The sequence below is a fragment of the Rhinolophus ferrumequinum genome, chromosome 9 (genome assembly GCF_004115265.2).
Source record: "Rhinolophus ferrumequinum isolate MPI-CBG mRhiFer1 chromosome 9, mRhiFer1_v1.p, whole genome shotgun sequence".
In the NCBI taxonomy this organism is placed as follows: Eukaryota; Metazoa; Chordata; class Mammalia; order Chiroptera; family Rhinolophidae; genus Rhinolophus; species Rhinolophus ferrumequinum.
In genome coordinates, this window is record NC_046292.1 from 74,320,302 (window position 1) to 74,343,343 (window position 23,042).

The 23,042-nt window shown below is 42.0% G+C and overlaps 1 protein-coding gene across 4 annotated transcripts in view; it reads right to left on the reverse strand.

The window, feature by feature from the left end:
* Positions 1–1,068: 1,068 nt before the first annotated feature.
* Positions 1,069–23,042, reverse strand: part of CDKAL1 (CDK5 regulatory subunit associated protein 1 like 1) — a 623,742-nt gene continuing 601,768 nt past the window's right edge. For all 4 annotated transcript variants that reach the window (XM_033115842.1, XM_033115843.1, XM_033115841.1 and 1 more), the window contains one exon: positions 1,069–3,979. In XM_033115842.1, coding sequence (XP_032971733.1) covers positions 3,797–3,979 — 183 coding nt within the window. In that variant the 3' untranslated portion in view covers positions 1,069–3,796. The remainder of the gene's footprint in view (positions 3,980–23,042) is intronic.

The following is a 23,042-nucleotide window of genomic DNA, read 5'->3' on the forward strand; positions in this document are numbered from 1 at the left end:
AGCTTTTACCAAAAAATTCTTTACATTGTCCTATGGACTATCTTACCCTTGATGAAGCAGGAGACATGGAAGAAAGGAAAGAAGGAAGGAAGGAAGAAGGAAGGTAGGAAGGAAAGAGAAGGGAAGGGAAAAGAAAAGGAAAGGAGGGAGGGAGAAAAGGAGGGGAAAGGAGAAACTTTTTTTTTGTTTTTGCAATAAAATGGGAATAAGAATACCTATCCCAAAAGTTGCTTTTTCAGGACTGATTAACACTTGTAAAGCGCACATCATGAGGTGTGGCACATTTAAGGGCAAGACAGTTAATGGTTATCAAGATTTTTATTAAAATAGGGCTGACTCATGGATGGGAGACAACAGAGATAAGGTCTGCCGAACAAATGTGAAGGGTACAGAGAGAAAATAGTGGGGAGAATGGCAGAGTTCATGTCAACAAATGGATTGCATCCAGAACTCTCATATACTTCTTCTGGGAATGTAAATTGGGACAACACTTAAGAAAACCATTTGGCAGTATTTACTGAAGCTGAGCATATGCAAATGCCCCAACTCAGCAATTTGGCTTCTAAATATATATTCAGCACACAAATGCTTATATATGTGTATCAAAACACATGTTTATAGTAGTGTTATTCATAATAGCCAAAAAATTAGAAACTCAACTGTAGAATCGTTAAATACAATGGGGTATATTCATACAATAGAATTCCATTCAGCAATGAAAATGAATGAACTACTGCTACACACAACTGGATGCGACTCACAAGCAATGTTGAGCAAAGGCCAACATGAAATAGTGCATACTATATGATGCCATTTATATAAAGCTCATAAACAGGCAAGCCAGTCTGTGATGTTAGAAATAAGGATAGTAGTTAGTTTTGGGGGGCAGAATTAATGGCTCGGAAGGTGCATGGGGAGTCTACTGGTGCTGGTTACAATGTATGTCCACTTTTTGAAAATCCCTCAGTTTCCTATGATTTACACACATTTTCATCAATCTGTTTTACTCTAATAGTGTACCTTAAGAAAAAAGTTGGCCAAAGCATCGAAAAAAATCTTGCTCTAGATTGAATGTGTGCTGTGCCCGCAAATTCATATGTTGAAACCCAATCCCCAATGTGATGGTGGGAGGTGGGGCCTTCAGGAGGTGACCAGGTTGAGGGTGGAGCCCTCATGAATGGGAGTAGTGCCTTTGTAAGAAGAGACCCAGAGAGCTGCCTTGTCCCTTCCATCATGAGGATACAGCCAGAAGATGGCCATCTATGAACCCGGAAGGAGGCCCTCACATGCTACTGTATCTGCCAGCACCTTGATCTTGGACTTTCCAGCCTTCAGAACGATGAGAAATAAATTTGTGTTGTTTAAGTCACCCAGTCTATGGCATTCTATTATAGAAGCCTGAACAGACCAAGATAGATCTTTTTATAAATTCCCATTTTCAGCAGAGAGGGCCAGATGAAAAAAAAGAAAAAAGAAAAATTAGAAAAGAATTTTGGTACTAAGGGAAAACATGAAGAGACAACATGAGGTACAACAGTTATACTTACAAAGTGCAGATGAATTGTCCTATCATCTGTATGGGTCGGGATTGGCTAGGCAGCTCATGCTCTAGTGATCACTCCCAAAACTCAGAGGCTTAACACGACAAAGCTCCTTTCTTGTTTGACGCACGCCTAGCACATGCTGGCCCTCACATGAGGGCTCTGCTCCTCACATTACTCGGGACCCAGGCTGAGAGGTTTCGTCCTGGCATGTGTGCACACGCTTACCCTGGTGGTGGGAAGAACACACGGCAGACTGCATGTGGGCTCTGAACGTGTCTGCCGCAGAGAAAGACATGACACTTCCACTCCTCCTGCTCTGGCCAAAGCAGGTCACATAGCCAGGGCGACCACCGAGAGCAGGAAGGAGTGGAGCTGGAAAGGCGATGATGCTACTGACGACCACACTTGCTCTTCCAGTTCCCTGACACAGTTGCATTCAGAGTCCTGTCCACAGAGAACTGTGCTGTCGATACCTACCACACACTTCTCTCCTCTCTCCGTCTGGCAGGACGTCCTGGAGAAAAGTAAGCTGGATTTCCACACCCCTGCCACTCCCATCATAACTGGCACCAATAAATACAATGACCAATACCATGTATGATGTGCTCCCTGCAGCAGAGCAGTGGCTAAGTAACTTTCTGGAACAAAGAGCAGAGCGGAGTTGCAGCCTAACTGGGGGTAAGAAACAGTCGGGGCAGAGTGGGGAGCATCCTGTATGATCGAAACAATCCTTGAGGATCCCCACCAGGTTTGGTGAGGTGGCAGTGGGGCTGCTGGACGGCTAGGTGTATCATCCTCTTACAGGAAGGAAAAATGAAGGCAGGAGACTGGAGGAAAGAAAAGCATACAGTTAGCGAAGAAGAAAAAATTAGATGAGGCGGGTGAAAGGAAAATGGTGGGGAAAGAGTGAGCTTTGGGAAACAGAAAAACTTTCTGTCTCCAACCGGGTTAGAGGTATAAAGCTTTTCTTATGTCCTACATAGTGTGACTCTAGGCTTGGAGTAGTATTTTCACTTCTGCTAGGTTTTTCAGAAATATGTACCACACAGGAACGCACTTTGTTTATTCACAAAAAAAAATGACTGCATGTATCTCCAGAAAGGAAGTGCCTGCCAGGCTCCTACACTCTGCAGGACTGAGGAGTCCGGGTGATTGAGCCACAGTGGATGTTCCTCTGTAGGACTCTCGGGCAGATCCTTTGCTTTTTCACTGTGACTTTCTCTTGGATTCACAAACCAGTTATGGGAGAAATGTACTAACGCTAAAATTCTGTTTCTTTTTCACACTCACCAACTGATAACATGATTCAATTTTAATTTGTATTCCTTAAAAGATACATAAAAGGCCAAAATGTTTCGAGATAAAAGGAAGAGCTGAACAGGGTGGGAGGGTAGGTTTAAAGATGAAAAATGTCCTATGATAACCACCGGGCACCTCATTTCCCTGTGTTGATACAATCCAAGTAACTTCTTTAAATTCTGATAGTCATATGATTTGCTTATTACACCAATTTCTTTTATCGTGAAAGGAGTCACTTCATTTAGAAAAGGCTAATGATGTCAGGTAGAAATGAACATTTGTTGCCATTGGTCAAAAATGAACATTTGTTGCCATTGGTCAGAAAAAGGGCACGGCTTGTTTTAGACGGATCTAGTTTTTGAAAGTTGGTGGGCACCAAAGAAGTGGTGATTCCTCACACTTCTCAAACTGTTGCCGAGAGTCCTTTAACTGGCAGACTCCCTGTGCATTCCAAAAGGATTCAAGGTCCAAGAAAAGGTTTCAATATAAACGTTTCAGAAACACATCTGCTGTGAAAAATAAGATGTTCGTAGCATCGGGACTCCAAACAAAGTGTAAACAGGAAGGTACATTTAAATATGTTTATTAAAGATGGAAAATTCTTCCCACATAAGAAAAAGGTGAGTAGGCACACGGTATGATTAGGTTCTGACTTCAAGATTGGAGATTTAAAGAAGATAAAACCATTTGCATTTCTTGCTAAAAATAAACCAAAAGGGGCTTAATTTAAAAGATATGCTATGGCAGCTGTTGTTAGTTTTTAGATCAAATAACCAATGGGCCCAACTCCACGTGAGACAGGGTGAGCCTCATTAAAAAGTGTGGCTGAAGAGGACGCAGTGAGACCAGCATAAATTAATGGCCTTTGAGAACCGATGTGGTTGCTTTCCTGTTCATTGAAGATTTTAATTAGGAATTTATTCTTCTTCAAAGATGCTTCATTTAGTTGAGTTTTAATTATAGACCTTGACAAAAAAAGCAAAAAGCAGAGCAAACAGAGCCAGGCCCACAGACATCCTCAGCGCACGCAGCCTCTGCAATTGCAGCACCGTTCTGGAACTCGCTGAGTCCCGCTGAGTTGCAGCAGAGGTGTGAAGTACTGAGCTCAGGTGATTTCCAAGTGTATTTCTGAATTCCTATAAAGAGAGAAACACAGAAGGGAAAATAATTTTAGAATGCAAAGAAAGCCCTATCGTGATGTCAATCAAGTACTGGGCCGCTAGAAGGAACTTCTTTTTCTCACTGAGATGTAACTGACATAGAACATTGTATTAGCTCCAGGTGTACACCAAAATGATTCGATGTTCTTATATACTGTGAAATGATCAGCACAATAAGTCTAGTTAATATCCATCACCACAAAGTTACAAACTTATTTTTCTTGTGATGACAAGTTTTAGGTCTACTCTCAAAGCAACTTTCAAATATGCATTACAGTATTATTAGCTATAGTTACCATGCTCTACAGTTGATCCTTAGAATTTATTTATTTTAGAAATGGAAGCTTGTACCTTTTGACCCCCCATCACCCACTTTGCACACCCCCAACTGCCTGTCTCTGGCAACCAACATCTGTTTTCTGTATGTATGAACTCAGGTTTTTCATTTGTTTTTCTTTCTTTCTTTTTTTTGTTTAGAGTCCATATATGACTGAGTCCATACAGTATTTGTCTTTCTCTGTTTGATTTACTTCGCTTAGCATAATGCCCTCAAGGTCCAACCATGTTGTCACAAATGGCAAGAAGTCTTTTTATAATGGCTGAGTAACAGTCTGATAGTATGTGTGTGTATAAACACACACACACACACGCACACACCACATCTTCTTTATCCATGCATCCATCAATGGTCACTCAGGTTGCTTCCATGTCTTGGCTATTACAAATAATGCAATAAACAAGGGGTGCATTTATCTTTTCAAATTAGTATTTTTGTTTCCTTTGAATAAATACCCAGAAGTGGCATAGCTGCACTATACAGTAGGTTCTGTTTTAAATTTTTTGAGGAATCTCCGTACTGTTTTCCATAGTGGCTGCACCAATTTACATTCCCACCAACAGTGCAAAGGATTCCCTTCTCACAACATTCTTGCCAACACTTGTTCTATCTTGTCTTTATAGTAAGAGTCACTTTACCATGTGTGAGGTGATATCTCCTTGTGGTTTTGATTTGCATTTCCTTGATGATTAGTGATGTTGAGCATCTTTTCATGTACCTGCTGGCCATCATGTACCTGTTGCCATGTCCTCTTTGGAAAAATGTCTATTCAGGTCCTCTGCTCATTTTTTTAATCGTTTTTTTTTTTGTTTGTTTGTTTCCTGTTGAGTTGTTTGAGCTCTTTGTATATTTTGGATATTAACACCTTATCAAATATCAGATATATAATTTGCAAATATTGTCTCCCATTCAGAAAAGGTTGCCTTTTCATTTTGTTGATGGTTTCCTTTTCTATGCAGAAGCTTCTTAGTTCGATGTAAGGAACTTTCATTCTTTCAACAGAGGCACATTCAAACACCCATCATGGGCCAGGCAGCCCCACGTGAGGTACAAGTCACAGTTCCTTCCCTTGAAGGGTCACACCAAGTTCATGATTTTCCAGATTATACAAAAACTACATGAGAGAGACAAACAGTGTTTATGGAGAATCAAGGCAGAATTCATGAAGGGCAGAATTTATGTCAAGTGGAGTCATGTCACAAATCTATCCAACTTTTTAGGATACAAGTATCAGAAAAAAAAAAAAGAGGAAAAAAAAATCCCGTGGAAGCCATTTTTATTCAGCGAACATGTCCCTTAGGACAGAGATTCCCAGCTGGGCCATTGATGCAGCAGGACTGCCCCCCACCTTCCGGGGGCCTAAAGGGATCTGGGTGGCCAGAGGCACCTGCCTCCTACATGCAGCCCCGCCCCCCTCCATTTGCCCTGGTGTGCCAGGGAACTACTCTCATTTGCTCTGTGTGCCAGGCATGGAAAAGGCTGGGAAACCCTTCTTGGAGGGAGCATGAAAAGCTAGGAGACATGAGTGCACTATCTTTTAGGTAGTCTCTGTTCCTTGATGCTTTTTAGTGGCTGTGGGGAGAAATAGACAGAGGAAACCTGGCAACTCTCAGGTGGTTCTAGTGTTTCGAAGTATAATTTTGATTCCATTCCATAAGGTTTCCACCTTCCTAGGCTTTAAAATTAGTGTCCCCCAGTTGAAACTTGAATAACACGCTGAGAGATGGGGTGGGTGTGGGGAAGGGGAATACTGGATGGAAGGAACAATGCAGGGGGCGGTGGGGGCTACCCAGAGGCAGTACATACAGCACAGGGCATGTCTGTCTGTGGGAGAACAAGAAACCCACAGAAGCACAAAATGTCTCTGAATAACCATTTCACTTGGCTTATTCTTCCCTTCCAAGCTCTCTAACAATCTCCTGGTGATTGTATCGCCTCTGTGGGAAGTGGGGAGTCGCAGCTCACCATGCACAGCAGAAGCACTGGAACTGCACTTTACAGAGGTTACTCCGGCCAGGTGGGTTGAGGGGAGCGAGCAGAACGAGGGCAGAGAATTGTGGCGATAGATGAGGCGGGAGAGGATGGTGGCAGAAGCGTGGAGAGGAGGGAACAACAGACTTTTGATAGGATTTGAGTTCAGAGAAAGTGGGGAGTGAGAAGTACAAAGAATAGGAATGGGGAAATAAAGATGAGTTTTACAATCCAATATCCGCCAGCTAAGTTACAGGTGATAGATGTGAAAGAATTCGTGCTTCGCCTGTAGGAGACTAATTGCAAAACTAACAAAGCTGTTAACCACAGGGGTTAATCTCCAAGCCCCATGGCAGTCGACCCATTCTTTATTTCTGCACTCCTCAGGTACCTGGGCCTCAGGACACATGCTGGTGGTGGCCCTGCACTGTGAGCCTTCAGCCAGGAGCACACCGCTGGGCGGCTGCCCTGCAGCAGGGCAGGGGCTGGGCTCAGCGCTGCACCCAGATCCGCCCCCTGCCCCCTGCCCCGGGAGACCACTCTCTTGGGAGACTGACTTTTTCTGCTTGGTATTTTAGAATTGGGAATATGCTGACAAGCTTTCATTTCGATTAAAAATAGCCTCCAAGTCTCCTGGCCAGCACTCATATGGATATAGCAACCTTGGGAAAGAATGCAGTCCTGGAGCTGAAATGACAGAAGCTGTGTGAGCTCTTCAAAAGTAGCGAGGCTGCGTAGTCATTGCTGGGTTCTTGGAACCTGCACAGCTGCAAGTATAGAGGAGGTACTCAGTACGTGTTTAGAAATGAACCAGTGAATGAATGAATGAATGAATCTGAGGGTGTGTCTTCCAGATGAGATGTACCCAATCAAAAACATGCCTGTCTATGTCTCTTGTGATCACTGTGTCCAGTGATGTATTCAGGGCACTTTTCTACATGAGTCATGAGCTGTTGCCTCTAGCAATTAAACCATCACTGTCTTAGTCTAGGTTTCCAAGACCAGAACTAAGAGGCTGATTCATTTCTCCTAGGCCCAAATTTAACAGTTTTGAGTCACACATGGCTTTGAGAAGCTGATAGAGACTACAGACTGGTCCCCAGAAAAATGTGGAAGTGCCCGTGCATATATGCACACAGCCCCACTCACACTTCTGTGTGTAACTTCAGGAGGTCCCAGGAGTGGATGCAGATATTGAGCGGCCTGAAGCTTTTAAGAAAAATGAATACAAAATTAAGTAGAGGAGCTTGGAAGGGGCCCCGCAAAGTGTGGGGCCCTGAAGGTTAAGCTCTGTTAGCCTTTGGGAAAACCTACCTCTGCCCCACCCCGAGTTCTGAATGCTGACCTTGGTTCTGCGCCTGCAATTCAAGAAGCTGTCACTCGGTGATTACTGCTGCCAGCCCAGGAGTCAGGCTGCCTGGGACGGGCCTGGGCAAGCCTTAAAGCCTTAAGTCTCTGGTTGGGTTCATCAGACATTCTGCTTCACAAAGCTGCGGTACAGGTAACCCGCCTGTGCTCTCCGCTTCACACCCTTCGACTTTTGATGCCAGTGTCACCAAATTTCTTCCCTGCCTCCTTCTCACTCATTTGCCATAAAACTTTGTCTCAAAATGCTAGTTCCCTACCATTGTGGATGATCTGTGGTTGTGTTCAACATAGTCACTGTTCCTTGGGCATTGATTTTTTTCTCCCTCCACCTCTCAAACATTTAACACATTTGAACATAACTGACCCATAAAACATATTCTGTGCCGGGCCTCTCTCCTGTTCCTAGTGGGCGAGTCTGAATCACAGAATCATGCGGAGAACAGCAGTATGCATATGCAGCCACAGGGAGCCCACTTGACCTGCCTCTCTCCTTAAGATCAAGGTGGGGGCTTGACAACAGGGGAGGAGAGGGAAAATGTAGCCTGTCTCCACAGCACTGTGCTTCTTTCATTATCTTCCTCTCCTACCAATCCAAGATCTTGATTAAAGGAGTTTCACAGTATGTCTTAAAATATAAGGCTGAAAAAAAGTTTCTCAGATGACAGGGGAATCAGGAGGCAGCTAGCTTTGTACATTTCAATTGTCACAGCCACTGTGCTACTGACAGAAAAGTAATTTAGAAATACAGGAAATATGGGGACTTTCTCATAAAGTCCAAGATGCTCAAACATCTAAATGCACAACTAGAGCAGATTCATATACAGTTAGAAGTGGCATTCATGAACAGAAAATAACACAGCATTTCCATAATGAAAATAAAAAGTGCTTATAGGTACTGATGATAAATAACCAAAGTAAAAGTTTACACACACACACACACACACATACACACACACACACACACACACACACACACACCAATGTATATAAATAGCTATAGAGAAAAACTTAGTACGGCAATAGCTGTGGAAAGTAAACAGAAGGCTTGGAACTTCCCTAAGCCTCCTAAACATAACCAAAATGACTAATTCCTGAAATTCAAGATGCGATTGCATCTCTCAAACTATAATGCACCAAATACGAGAAACTTTTTTGTTTACTAAAACTAACCAGACATCAACTGTCAGACTTACAATTTTTAAGAAATCTATTCCATTAAGAAATGCCTTTTTCAAAACAGACAGAAATTTGAAACAAGGCAGGATATGACCTTTGTTTAGTCAAAAAGATACATGTATTTATCCAATGATAGCAGACGAAGGACACACTAAGAAAGGCTGATAAACTTTTTTTCTTGTAAATCTCACTGTTCCCTAATTTGCTAATTCTTAAACGTAGTCTGTGAATTTTTAAAACTACAGCTTATCAAATCCGATTAAAGTAATACATCTGTTAAATTGGAAACATGTATATACACCAAAATCAAAACAAAACAAAAGCAACTTAGAGTTTCAGAAACTTCAGGGATCGGAGTTCAAGCAGTGAAAGATGAATGAAGACGGAAGAGAAATTGTTACTACGGTCCATCTCTAATTACTACTGTCTGGTTGGACATAACAATAGTCCAACTCTAACGATTCCCCCTTCTTTAGCAGTTACATGCATATTGTTGGGGAAAGCAAAGCAGGCTTCAACCTGAGCACATTTAACACCCTGGGGCACAAATGGGAACCAGTTCTAGGAGTCGTAGGTGCTGGGGCGGGGCTCTCATCCCATCTCCATGGGAAGATTCCTGGGCCAATGATTTACCCTCTCTTTGCTTCCATATAAAATCACCTGCGAAATGGAGCTACTGCTAGTATTTGCATATCATGGGGTTGTTATGAGGATCAAATGAGATATGTATATTAAGTGTCTTGAACACTTAAAACTCAAATAAGATCAACGTATTCTATGGTATTCTGTGGTTCTCATGGAATGTGTAAACTGCCGCAGATGTTCTTTTTACAAAATTGCCAAGTCACTGTTATTTGCTTTTCAAATATGATTAATCAATTTAAGCTTTTTTGTTCCTTACACAGGAGGCATACAGTACAATGAGTAAGGGTTTCAAACTCGGGCAGACCAGAAACGGAACCCAAGTTCACACATTCATCAGCTGTCCGACCTTGGCCAAGTGGGGTAAGCTCTCTAATCCTAGTCACCTCTTCTATGAAGTAGGGATACCAACATCTACCGTAAGATGTTGAAAGGCTTAGAAATGACATGCCCAGAGTGCAGGCCAAGTGCCTAGAAGACAAAAGGTTTAAATAAAGGGCTACTATTACATTCCAGGACTGTGGCTTGGAAAATGGAGAAGGCCAGAGCCGTCCACAGCACCCATCCACAGTCTGGAGATGGTAAGTCCTGCCCGGGTACTGTCCTCGCCAGTACTCGCCCAGGAGGGAGAAGCTATGCCTACAGTGAAGTCAGCACCTCTTACCGCCGGGGCCCTCCATCTGTGGAGTGAGTCTTCTGGAAAGGCTCCTAACTAAAATCATCCCATACAGGAAGGGAAACCTGGATTCCACAATTTATGAAGAGGGATTCAACCGTCAGATGTGCAGGGCCCCTATTTTATATCTGCGTTTTCTTTTACTCTCTAATATTATAATGCTGTTTTCAAAGGAAACTAAAAAGGAACGAAAAAAGTCACTATGAACCCCACAACTCTACAGAAAACCTTTTGGCCCTTGCTCTGTGCCCTGCCTGCACCAGCCATCTCCCCTCTACCCACTACCGCGCCCTCTGTGTTCTCTTACTGCTGTTTTCTCAGGCCTCAACCACCCAGGACCTCCTGTGGAAAAACCTCTGTCAAGCAGCAGACAGAACAGGATGGGTGAGGTGCTCCCTTCCGCGGGGCTGCACATCCCTCATCATGCCTGTCAGCGGTAGTGAATGGCGTGCCCACTCCTGTCTCCTGCACGATCCTGCGTGTGCGCCTTCAGAGTAGGGCCGGCCTGACTCTGCAGTGGCTGCCCAGGGCCTGGCACCGAGGGGACAGTGTTAGCTGGAAGGCTATTTGCACTTCCGCCTGTTCCTCAGCACTACATGCATGTGTGTGTGTGCAAATATCTTTCCTGTGAATTGCCACTTATCTATTCTTGTATTTCTTATTAGACTGTCAGGTAAACGGGACACAGAGTCAAACATCACTGATGCTACACAGTATACACAGAAATAGCGTCACTGGGAAAAAATACTCACCAGCGGAGAAGTAACATGGTGTATCAGCTTTCTATCGCTACTTTAACAAACTGCCACAAACCTAGGTTTTTTAATACAAATTTATTCTCTTTTAATTCTGGAGGTCTGAAGTTCTAAAATCAAGGTGCATTCTTTTCGGCGGCTCGAAGGGACAATTTGTTTCCTTGCCCTTTACATGGCTTCTAGAAACCTCCTGCAGCCTCTGGCTTGTGGTCCTTTTCTGCATTTTCAAGACCACCAGCAAAGTTCTTTTTTTTTTTTCTCATAAGCACCCTTGCGATTTACATTGGACTCCGTTGGATAATCCAGGATAATCTCCCCATCTTAAGATCTTTACCTTAACCACACCCTCCAACTCCCTTTTGCCATGCAGGTAACATGTTCACAGGTTCCTGGGATTCGAACATGGATGTCTTTGGTGGTGGGGGGAATCACTGTACTACCACTCATGGCATACGTGATTCCCTAAGAAGACCTCCTTCTCCCACCAGAAAATGTGCCCAGCTCAGGGAGAGCGGAGCACGAGAGAACGAGCTCCAACCGAAGCCCGATACTCCACACATTTACAGGGCAAGGGAACCCCCGTTGACTGCATGGCTGGTGACCCCGAAGCTTGCTGGTGGAGGAAGATGAGGGGGCTCTAGGGCTCAGCCTCTGCCAAGGTCTCCTCCTTTCTTTGAGCTAATGCAGACCTGCTGAGGTAGCTGCTCGCTAAGAAAACGAGCCTCCAGGACCAGCCATATTTGTCCTACTCAAATAGCTCTTTCAGCCAAAGGAAACAAGGATTTGAAAGAAAGGGTACCTCAGAGGTCATCAATCAACATCCTCTAAAGGGATATTTGCATTTCTACTTATTCGTTCGTACCCTATAGATATATTTTCATACAGTTGTAAGTATCATTTTCTGGGGAGCTGGATGGGCTTGGCCTTCCAATGGAAGAGAGTCATGCTGTTCAGAGGCCTCTCCTGCAGTTCCTCCTCCTTCGCATCAAACATATTTATGAATTATAATGTGTAATATGGCCAGAGAACCAGAAGCATAAGGACCCTGCAAGAAAGGTGGAGGACAGGCTCCATGTAGAAATTCTAAGTAGAAGAAGCAGTATTTATGGAACATTCACCATGTGCCCAGCTGGTCTCTACTCTACAAGCATTCGCTCCTGTAATCCTCCCAACTGCTTGGGAAGTGGTTAACATGACGTAATCCTGGCTGTAAGCACGCGCCCAATTTACAGACAGTAGGTATCAATGGTGAGGCAGATGACAGGCTCAGCATTAGTCATCCTAAGTTCAGTCTTGGTGGTAACATACCATTTATCATGTTATATAAAGAAATGAGAAAAATCAAGGCACTACATAATTATTAAAATAATTATCAGGATCAAAATTCCTACCCAACAGACTTTATCCACTTTACTGCTGCACTTTCTCACACATGTAATGGTGTTATGTGGTGTTTCTCTGGAGGACGTTCCAGGACAGCCAGCGTCAGGTCATGCAGACACACTTCCCCCTACCTGTCGTGCAGTTCTGGGCCCTGCTGAGTCTGTGAATGTGACCTGTAGATGGCATGTCACTGAGTTTTCTCTGAACATACGCACCTGTGCTTGATCTGCTCACATGTGAACATGCTGTAAAATGTGTTTTAATGAGGAACAGGTGGTCTGGTTCTGCTCAAATAAAAGATATCCTGGTAAGAGAGTTGCCACCTGTCTTCCCATCTTGCAGTGCAGCTTCTAAATGAGTTCTCCTGTCCCTGACAGCTGCAGGTGTGGCCAGGGCCCTGCAATCGTACTCCACATGCCATCGCCCTTCCTAGAATTGCCAGACAACCTTAGCCCTGTGTGTGGTGTCATTAGCAGATACCAGCACCTATAGGGAGGGGATTAAGGGTGCCAGCTCGACTGTTCTTCTAAACATTCCTCAAATTAGGAGCATCTTAACATCATATCACTAGGGATGCCTAATTATCTCCAAACCGAAGATGTTAGTACTTTCTAGTTCTTGAAGTCTACGTAAATAATGTTATATGCATTGCCCATCAGCATTACTGGTACACCAGCAAGTAACAGGATCAACAAACTAAACTTGGAATCAATCACCCTTTTCATTTATTTTGGGAGAACACTTACATTTTAAAACCTCTGTCACAGAATTACGCAATGACAGCAGAGTACTGACAAGCCTTTCTGTATCACTTTTGGGCATGAGCAATTATAAATCAGATGTTATTCATATGCAATTTTCCCCTCCCCCTCTCACCTCAACTGTGTAATTGCTATCAGGTCATTAAAATCGCAAAGAAAATATTTTAAGCTGGAAAATACACACGCCAAAAAAAAAAAATCACTATAATCTTGGTTCTCTTATCTTATTTTGGTGAAAGCAAAGTAAACACAAGGCTTTGCTAATAAGGCCAAACATAAATTATTAAACTATCTACTGGATGATCAAATGCATTTCGGATTATATTCTGAATAATTTTGCCTTGACATTCACCAAAGGAAAAGCTCTGATGTGCTCCTGCATGGTCTTGGTGATCCCTCTCTTTCAGAACTCTCAACCTTCTGACTTGAACCACGCTAAATGAAAAAAAGAGATAATCATATCAAAAACCAAAGCTTGGCATCTACCCATCACCTAATAATTATTTTGTATAAGCTCTCATCTCATCCGACTCAAAAGATAATGAAAATGACTCAGAAGCTCCCAACTTCTTTTAATGGATTCAAAACATTTCTTATGTGTATGTTTTTCTTGTGGCTCCGAGGCACTGTTAGAGCTTGAAGTGGACGCAAACAGGGATGAAGGAAAAAATCACTTGATGGCTCATAACTCAAGATCAATTAGACTTTAGAATCATTTTTCTTTTAACTGAGCCTGAACATATGGCCTATGGAGAAAATCTATTGAAACCAAATATGTGATCAATTCAAGGACATTTTCTTAAAATATACATTTTGCAGTGTGGGTATACTATCAGAAAAAAACCCAAAATCTCCTGATTTTGAAAAGTTTACTTTGAATACAAAATTATCTTCCTATCAGAAAGCTGTTGATCAGAAGTGCATATTACTCCCCAAAATATAAATTTAAGGAAGCACCTCTTAAGGTGAGAATTCCTAATACCATCTGCTCCGTCAGTCCCTGATAATAAGGAACGCACAAGGGTAGCTGCTCAGTGTTGGGATGCCTTCCCGATCCTCCAGCTGTAGGTTTATCTGAATACCTGCACCTTCTTTAACCTTCGTAGTCTTTCTTTAACTTAGCACCAATATCCATTCAAATGAACTTACATTTTCTCAATGTCTTATTTGTTACATTGACCAAAATAAGGGGGGCAGGGTAGGGCAGAAGAATCAGAGAGAGAATAGATAATACAGTATAAAAACCTATGCCACAATAGAGCACTGTCATTTGTTTATACGTAACCTCTCGAGTTCTACCAAAAAATGAGAGGTTGCAAGCTTTGCCAAAAGGGTATGTTATCAGAAGTCTGGCGTCTTAACTGGAGATACATTATTTTCACTTCTTCATTGTTAGTAAATTTTTTTTTCTCCAAAAGAGAAGGTTTTCATACTAGCCATACTTAAGGAAAACCCCAGTTATTTATTTACTATGTCCAAGTTTGGAAATTACTAGAACTTATGTAGGTCTCTCTTCTGCTAAATAAGTATCAGCCACAGACATATAGACAAATACACACACACATACATGCACAAGCGCACACACGGTCTTGAAATAAACAAGGAACAAAGAAGCTCACTTAGAACTATGAAGTCTATAATCACAACGTTCACGACAGTGGCAGAAATCTGAACTAATCTAGTCCCAATTGTTGGCTGGAGATAAGCATGAGTACAAATGAAAGCTGCTCCACAGGGGTGGCAAAGCGTAAGGAAGATAGAAAAAGCGACTTGGGTCAAGATGCTCTACTGATGATGAAGTCCTTTCACCACCACAGAACCACACAGAAACCATCCACGAAGTAGGATTCCATGAAGTAGACACAGGAAGCTGTGAACTAGGATGTTGACGAATATAACAACTGGGTGTATTGAAGCTAATGTTTAAGTAATCAATTCAACTCAAAAAAATTACTCCTAAGGATTTCTTCCAATTAGGTAACCATGATAGTGTGTTGGCAGATGTTTGTGCTTTAAATGAAAAAGAAGCCATGTGTGATGTTAACTGCTATTATTAGGTTGGTGAAAAAGTAATTGTAATTTAAAAGATTAAAAATTGCAAAAACCACAATTACTTTTGCACCAACCAAATACAGTGCAATCCTCTCATCCTTTTCTAAGTATCATTTTCAATGACACTGGAGATAAGGTTTTAGCATCATTGAGCTCCATGAACTGCCTAAAATGAATAAAGGACATGGCAGGTGCTTTGTTCTGTCTCAAAGAGTCTCATAAATGATGCGCTAACATGTAAAATGTTTCCTGCAGATAACTATGATATTATTCAGCTTGGAAAATTCAGATAAACTAGTTAAAAAAAATTACATGGTACGTACTATAATTACACTAAACTCAGTCACATGAAGAAAGTTCACATCTCTACCTATTTTTCTATCATTTCCAAAGTTCCCTTATGCATTCCCAAAAATCCATTCCAAGGCATGCCCATTCTCCCTTTCTATTTTGAATATGAACATTTTTTTAAAGAGTGAAAAATAATAATCCTATCAAAAGTCACTTAAAATAACTAGGAGAAGACAAAGAGATTTAATAATGTATCTGACTATAGAAGTGTGGCAGGTAGCCTCTAAGATGGCCCCCAATGATCCCTGCCTCCTTGTATTCACATCCTTGTGTAATTCTTTTCCCTTGACTATGGGTTAAACTTACTGACTTGCTTCTAATTAATAACACTCAACATAAAAGATAGGATATCATTCCTGAAATTAGGTTACGAAACACCGTGGTTCCCATCTTTCTCACTCCCTCTGCTTGCCTGCCCTGAGGGAAGCCAGCGGCCGTGTTGTGAGCTATCCTCTGCAGAAGCCCACATGAGAAGGAACTGAGGGAGCCCTCCGACCAACAGCCAACAAAGGACTGAGACCTCAATTTAACAACCCACAAGAAATTGAATCCTGGCATCAGCACTGAGTGAATTTAAAAGCACATCCTCCCTCTCCCACTTCCCCCCGCCCCCCTGCTTCTCTGAGCCTTCAGTTGAGATGACACTCCTGGGTGACACTGATTGTAACCTCATGACAGGCATTGAGACAAAGGCACCCAGCTAAGCTGAGTCCAGATTTCTGACCCACAGAAGCACTGAGATAATAAATATTTGTTGCTTTAAGCTGCTAATTTTGAGGTAATTTGTTATACAGCCAAAGATAACTAATACAAAAAGATGCCAGATACAGGACTAGAAACTGATTTACACATATGTGGAAACATTATTTATAACAGAGGCTTGCAGACCAACAGGCAAGTCATTCAGTTGCCAATAACACATCTCATTTTTTAATTGGAGTCTATGGGATAACATCAGTCCCTGTATTCATTTGCTACGGCTGCTGTAACAAATTACCACAAACTGAGTGGCTTAAAACAACACACATTTATCATCTTACAGTTCTGGAGCTCAGCAGCCTGAAATGAGCCTCATTGGACTAAAATCAAAAGAGGTGTAGTTGTCCTTCGGAGGCTCGAGGGGAGAACACATTTCCTCGCCTTTTCCAGCTTGCATTCCTTGGCTCCTGACCCCCTTCCCTCTTCAAAAATCAGCATTCTCATCACTCTGACCTCTGATTCCCCTGCTGCCATGTTATTTTAAGGATTATCTTGATTACACTGGGCCCACCTGGATAATCCAGGATAATCTCTTTAAGGTCAACTTGACTGGCAAATTAAGTCCATTTATAACTTAATCTCCCATCCTCTCCAAGTAACCTAACATATCCACAGTTTCCTGGGATTAGGACCATGGACATCTTTGGGGAGCTCTTTTTCTGCCTACCACAGGCCCCAGGGTGATCATGTTGAGTTGAGTTGTTGGGTACATACGTACACGTCAGAGAACACCACCATACTCTATAGAGTAAAGTTTCCTAATAGGAGACCATGAAAAATTCCTTAACTTCTACTAACTTTTAGATTTTGGATTCTTTATGTGAAAAATGAGTTTTGTCTTTTTTTTTTTTTTTTTTTTAAACTAGATCCAACCCTTCCAGTTTTGCAACTCAACATCTAAAACCAAGATACAATTGTAGAGCTGGAGTGACTGGATCTAAGTTTGAAGCAGAATGTGAATTCTTGTGAAACTACAGAAAGAGGGTGGAAAGATGTGCAGCTCTCCAGCAAGAAAGCTGGGATTTCATAGGGTGTGGCAGAATGAATGCATTAATGGTCCCAAGACTTCATACACCTCCTGTATGTGCGCTTTCTCTCACAGAGCTCTGTGGTGTTCTCCCTGGTCTTGACTGTGGGACTTACTTTGGCTAGTGGGATGTTATCAAACACGAAGCATGCTGAGGCTCGAAGAGCACTTGTTTGCTGTTTTTCTTCTGCCTTCACTGTGAGAACGTGCCCAGGCTAGCCTGTTACAGGATGAGACCCATGGAACAGAGTGGATTCATCCCAACAGTCCCAGCTGAGGCCATCGAGATCGGGCAGCTGAACTATCAGACGTGGCAGTGAGCCCCACCAAGATTAGAAGAGTTGCTTAGCTACCCTCCAGTTGACTGAAGATGCATGAGTAAGCCCGGCAGAGATCAGCTGAACTCCACTAAGGTTTGGAGGTGGTTTGTCATGAGGCATTTGTATTAGATTGGTGCAAAAGTAACTGCGGTTTCTGCAATCATTTTTAACCTGTTAAACCACAATTACTTTTGCACTAACCTAATAATACTGATAATAACTGATAATATAAAATGACCCGATATTTGGTCCTGTATTCCATTTTAGTAAGGGATGCACCTATATCTCCAGCACAAATACATTCATTCATTCACTCAGTAGACATTTACTCAGCATTTGCTCCAATGCAAGCACTGTTCTAAACATTAAAGACAAAGAAGTGAATGAAGCAAAATATACCAGCCTCATTGGTGGGGCTTCCATTTTTATAACTGGAGACAAAGAAGCACATAAATATTTAGTATGTCTGATGGGGAGTTGTGTCATGGAGAAAAACAGAGTACAGAAAGGGGGAGTGACAGACAATGGGGTGGCTATCTTAAGCGGGTTCCTCAGGAAGGCCGCACTACTAAGGGGATCCTTCAGCAGAGACCTGAATGAAGGAGATGACAGACATGTCACATAAGCGTCTAAGAGAAGCTCATAAGCAGACGGACGAGCAAGTGGAAAGGCCCTCCTGGGGGAGAGTATCTGCTGTGTTCAAGTTCAAGGACCACGAAGACCAGTATGGCTGGTCTAAAGTGCCTGACAGGGAGAAAGGTCAAGGCTAACATCAGAGAAGCAATGGGGGAGGGGCCAAGGCACTAAGTCTTGTAGGCCATTACAGGGACTTTGGATCCCACTCTGAGTGTGACTGGGAAACCACACATTTTTTTCCTTTAGTTTTAAGTTTTCATTGTGTTAAGATATACACATATATAATAGAATTTACCATTTAAATTAAGTGTACAATTCAGTGGCATTAATTACAAATTGTCATGTTGTACAGCCAACACCATTATCTATTTCTAAGACTTTTTCATCACTCCAAACAGAAACCCTGTAACCATTAAGAAATAACTCCTCATCTCCACCCTTAGCCCCTGACAACCTCAAATCTACTTTCTGTCTCTATAAACTTGCCTATTCCAGATCTTTCAGATAAGTAGCACCATATAATATTTGTCCTTTTGTGTCTGGCTTATTTCACTTAGCATAATTTTTCCAAGGTTCACCCATGTGGCAGTATGCATCAGAACCTCATTTGTTTTTATAGAGGGATAAAATTCCACTGTATGTATATACCGCATTTCGTTTATCCGTTCATTTGTTGATGGACACTTGGGTTGTTTCCACCTTTTCATTATTGTGAATAATGCTGCTATGAACACTGGCGTTCAAGTATCTGTTTGAGTGCCTGCTTTCAATATGTGGGTACATATGCTGGGTCATGTGGAATCCCAGCATATGGGTATGAGCAGAAGAGAGACATGATCTGATCTGTATAGAGGACAGAAATAGGGAGACCAGTGAGGCAGATTGTTTCTGTTTATTTTCAGATACACAGTTCAGAGAAGAGACAATCACCTCCCACAAGAATATTTAAAAGAAGACGACCCGTAGCAAATAACACTATCATATACGGTGGGTGCTCTGTGATTGTTCAGAGGAACTGATCTCAGCTGAAGGATAACAGAAAAGAGCCACTCAAAGTCGGTAAAAAAATGGAACTTAATCACAATAACAAAGTATTTATTTTAGGCAACTGTACTTTACAAAGGCTGTTGCTGGTTATAAATATGCCTGAAAAGACCACTGACCAAGTATTCTTCTCATGATATATATGTAATTTGGGCAAAACATAACCCATGCCTGCGGACATATTATTATTAGTATCTTGATTAACTAGGCCTTGATGAATCTTCACTGGCTGTCACCATGCTACCAATTTCATACCACATATGCACTGATCACTTCCTATGTGCCAGGTACGGCTCTGAATGCTTCCCATGCGTGATCTCACTTCACTTTCAAAATCATGCTACCAAATGGATTGTGTTACCCCCAATTCTATAAAACAGGAAACATACCTAGAGAGTGACCAGCCAATGATCATGTAGTTAGTAAGGGACAGAGTCAAAGTTTCAAATCCTTACATCATGACCCCTAAGCTCACGTGCTGGGGATACCTGATTCTTTTAAAATGCATGCTTGCAAGAAAGAAGCCCTGGGAGCCAGGAGCCTCTAGAAGGAAAATGCTGATCATGATAAAGTACATCAGCAAGAGTTCCTTACTTTTGTGGTCCTTGGATTTCTCTCTCAAGTGGTGGCAAATCTGAAAGGCATTGCATCCTATTTTTATAGGATGACTTCCTACTAGATAACTGTCAACTTGACATACGGCTTGAATATTTATTTTTCTCAGTAATTTTACAGAATTGCATTGGGGAGATAGAAGGACAAGAGAAAATTTATTTCTCCAAAGCCCTTTAAATTTAAAACTTTGCAAACTATGTTAGAAAACAAAGATATTCACAGTTCTATTATTTTAGGCACTACTCAAAGTCAGTACCCTGAGTATGACAGGAGAAACAAGCTATCACTAGAAAGTAAAAGGAAAGAAAACTAAAATTTATGGTTAGAAGCATGCCCGGCTCTAAAGTATGCATCCTTACAGTTCCTGTGAAAAGAATTTAAATTTGCAAGATTATTATCAGTTTAAAAAGGGGCTTTTGCAATTTGCTTACTGAAACGTCAAATGACTTCAAAGAGCAGGTTGGGTGGCTGGACTGTGACTTTTTTAGCCCTTGAAGAATATACTAATTTCCTAAATTGAAGTAACACAAGATTTCAACCTTTTCATGTATTTTCAATTTCCCTGCCTCTGGTAGAGAAACCATCCATTCCACTCTGCATGTCATTGGAAGCCAAGTTCATTCAACAGATATGTACTGAGCACCAACTCTGAGCCATGCACAGTGCTCAGGCCTGGAGCTGGTGGTAAAAAAAACAGACAGGTAGCTCTGGCTATCACGAGCTTTTCTTCACACAGATGACTTATGCTGTTACGCTCATGCTCAAAAACTTTCCAACATGCGAGGTAGAAACTTCTAGTATTCACCCCTATCTTCTTCTTATGTATATAGGAACATGTACTTCCCACACTCTTGAAGTTAAGTAGAGCCATGTACTAGTTCTGGCCAATGGATGTAAAGAGAAATACCATCTGCCATTCCTGTGCTGGGGCAGTGAAAAGCCTGGTTCTCCAGCAATTCTGTTCTTGCAGTCAACCTGAGTCCCTGAGTGACTGTGGAACAGACAATACCTGATTCCAAGCTGCCCACTAAATGGTACTTGATGTGTTGTAGTATGAGTAGGGAATAAACCTTTGTTATGTTAAGGCTGAGATTTCAGAGTTAATTTGTTACTGCCTAACTTATCATGGACTAATACATGTGATTTACTGTTTAACGTGTTAGGTATAATTTCTCTATTGGACTTTAAAACCTGGAGGTTCCAATCTTCATAGTGAATGTGATTTTCCACCTGCTCCCAACTGCCCACATCTGCTTATGGATGCCCAAATAAAGCCATATTTATTTCTGTGCATTCTATCACTTGGAGACAAATAAAGAAAAAATTCTCATTGAGAAAAATTTCTTATATGGAAAATTTCCTTCTTTATTTGCCTGATTAAATCCCTTTTACCCTTGAAGTTCAGTTGTAATCTCATCACATCCATGAAATCCTCTGTAGTGGAAATTGTTTGCATACCCTTTCCATATTGATAGTTCTCCACACTGTAAATTTTACCTTACTAATATAGATTCCAAAGAACATTCCCCATCCCATATTCGTTCCTAAGGTGCAATCTTGAGACCCAGGTTCCAAACTCAAATACAACACATGTGAGACACTGATTGTAAAGTAAATTCCATGAGGAAGCAGATAGGACTTGGGAGCTCTCCCTTGCTGGGGCAGAGGGCAGAGGAAATATCTCTTACCAGCAGCCTCGATGTGGTTCTGGGGTTTTTTTCAGGAAAACTCAGCAAAGTCTACTCCCCAGACCTTCCAACAAGTCTGTGAACTCTCTAGTATCCCTTTTTAAACTCCTTCCTGTTTAAACTAACTGAACTGTTTTCTGTTGTCTACAAAGAACCCTGACCCATACCACAAGTCTTCAGAGTTTCCTATCTTCCAATCCTTTTATGATATGATGCCATCAAATGTAGTACTTGATATATTATAGATTTTGTTTCATACACACATATCTTCTCTTCCCAACTAGACTTTCGACTCCTTGAGGGCAGGAATCACTTCTTACACTTCTGCATCCCAAGCAGTGCTTAGCATAGTGCTGTGTCTATTTTAGGAACTGACAGGATGACCAAATACTTTATCATCCAAACCGGGATACTTTGCGGGAGTGTAAAAAGGGCACTACTATTAGTTGTATCAGGACAGTGGGTAAAAACCAGGACTGTCCCAGATAAACTGAGATATATGGTTACACTTGGCACTGATAATTGTTGACTGCGTAAGAAAGAAAGATATTTGAAGGAAAGTAATGTAGCCAAAATGAGAGCAGGAAAGAGCTGTTCTGGACACGTGGGTTTAAATGTCAAAGGAGATAATATTCTCCTGGAGTCGGCCTCGCCCCAGCCAGTAGGGATGGAGATTGGGCTCAGATGACCTTTTAGGTTTGGGGGTTTCTGAAATATGGCTTTGGGTTTCATAAGGAAGCTTTTTCCATTTGTTGCTTTTATGATGGAGAATAACTTTTGCTCCTAATGAATTCATTTAGATTTGATAAAGATCACCTATAAAACTTCAACCACAAGAGCAATTATATTGCACAGGGCAGCTAGGGCACCTACATAAGACCCTCTCCCTCACCCCAATCCCTCCCTACACGGGTTACAACAGAATAGCAGTACTACCAGAAAATCCAGACTAAAATCTCCTTAAAGTTCAAAATCACATTTATTGTTTCTATATCCAATATTCAGTCTAGTGCCTAGATAACGCTATGTTCAATAATGCCGAAACATATCATAAGCAGCCAGGTATTACCTGCATGTGGGTGTGAGTGATTCAAGCTCAGGGGGCCTGACTCTCTTCTCTTGCCCTCAGCCCTTCCTTGCTCTGGGAGTCGGCCCATGCCATTGCCTTGGCTCCCTGTTTCCTTCCCCCCAACGTGGGCAAAGGACAGAGAGGTGGGGAAAGTATCTGCCCATCCCACCCTATGTGCCTCTTTGTGAATGCGCAGCAGTGTGAAGAATACTTCATGTGTTCTAGGCCAGGCTAGAATGATAAATTGAGGTAACACGGGTAAAAAGCCTTAACACCAAGCACAAAGTAGAGGCTCACTGCGTGGTAGCTATTATTACCAACTCACAATTAGTTCCTTGCTGCATGCCATTCCCTTCACCATGCCTCAGCTACAAGCCTCAAGAGGAGGAAAATTATCATCAGTGATTGC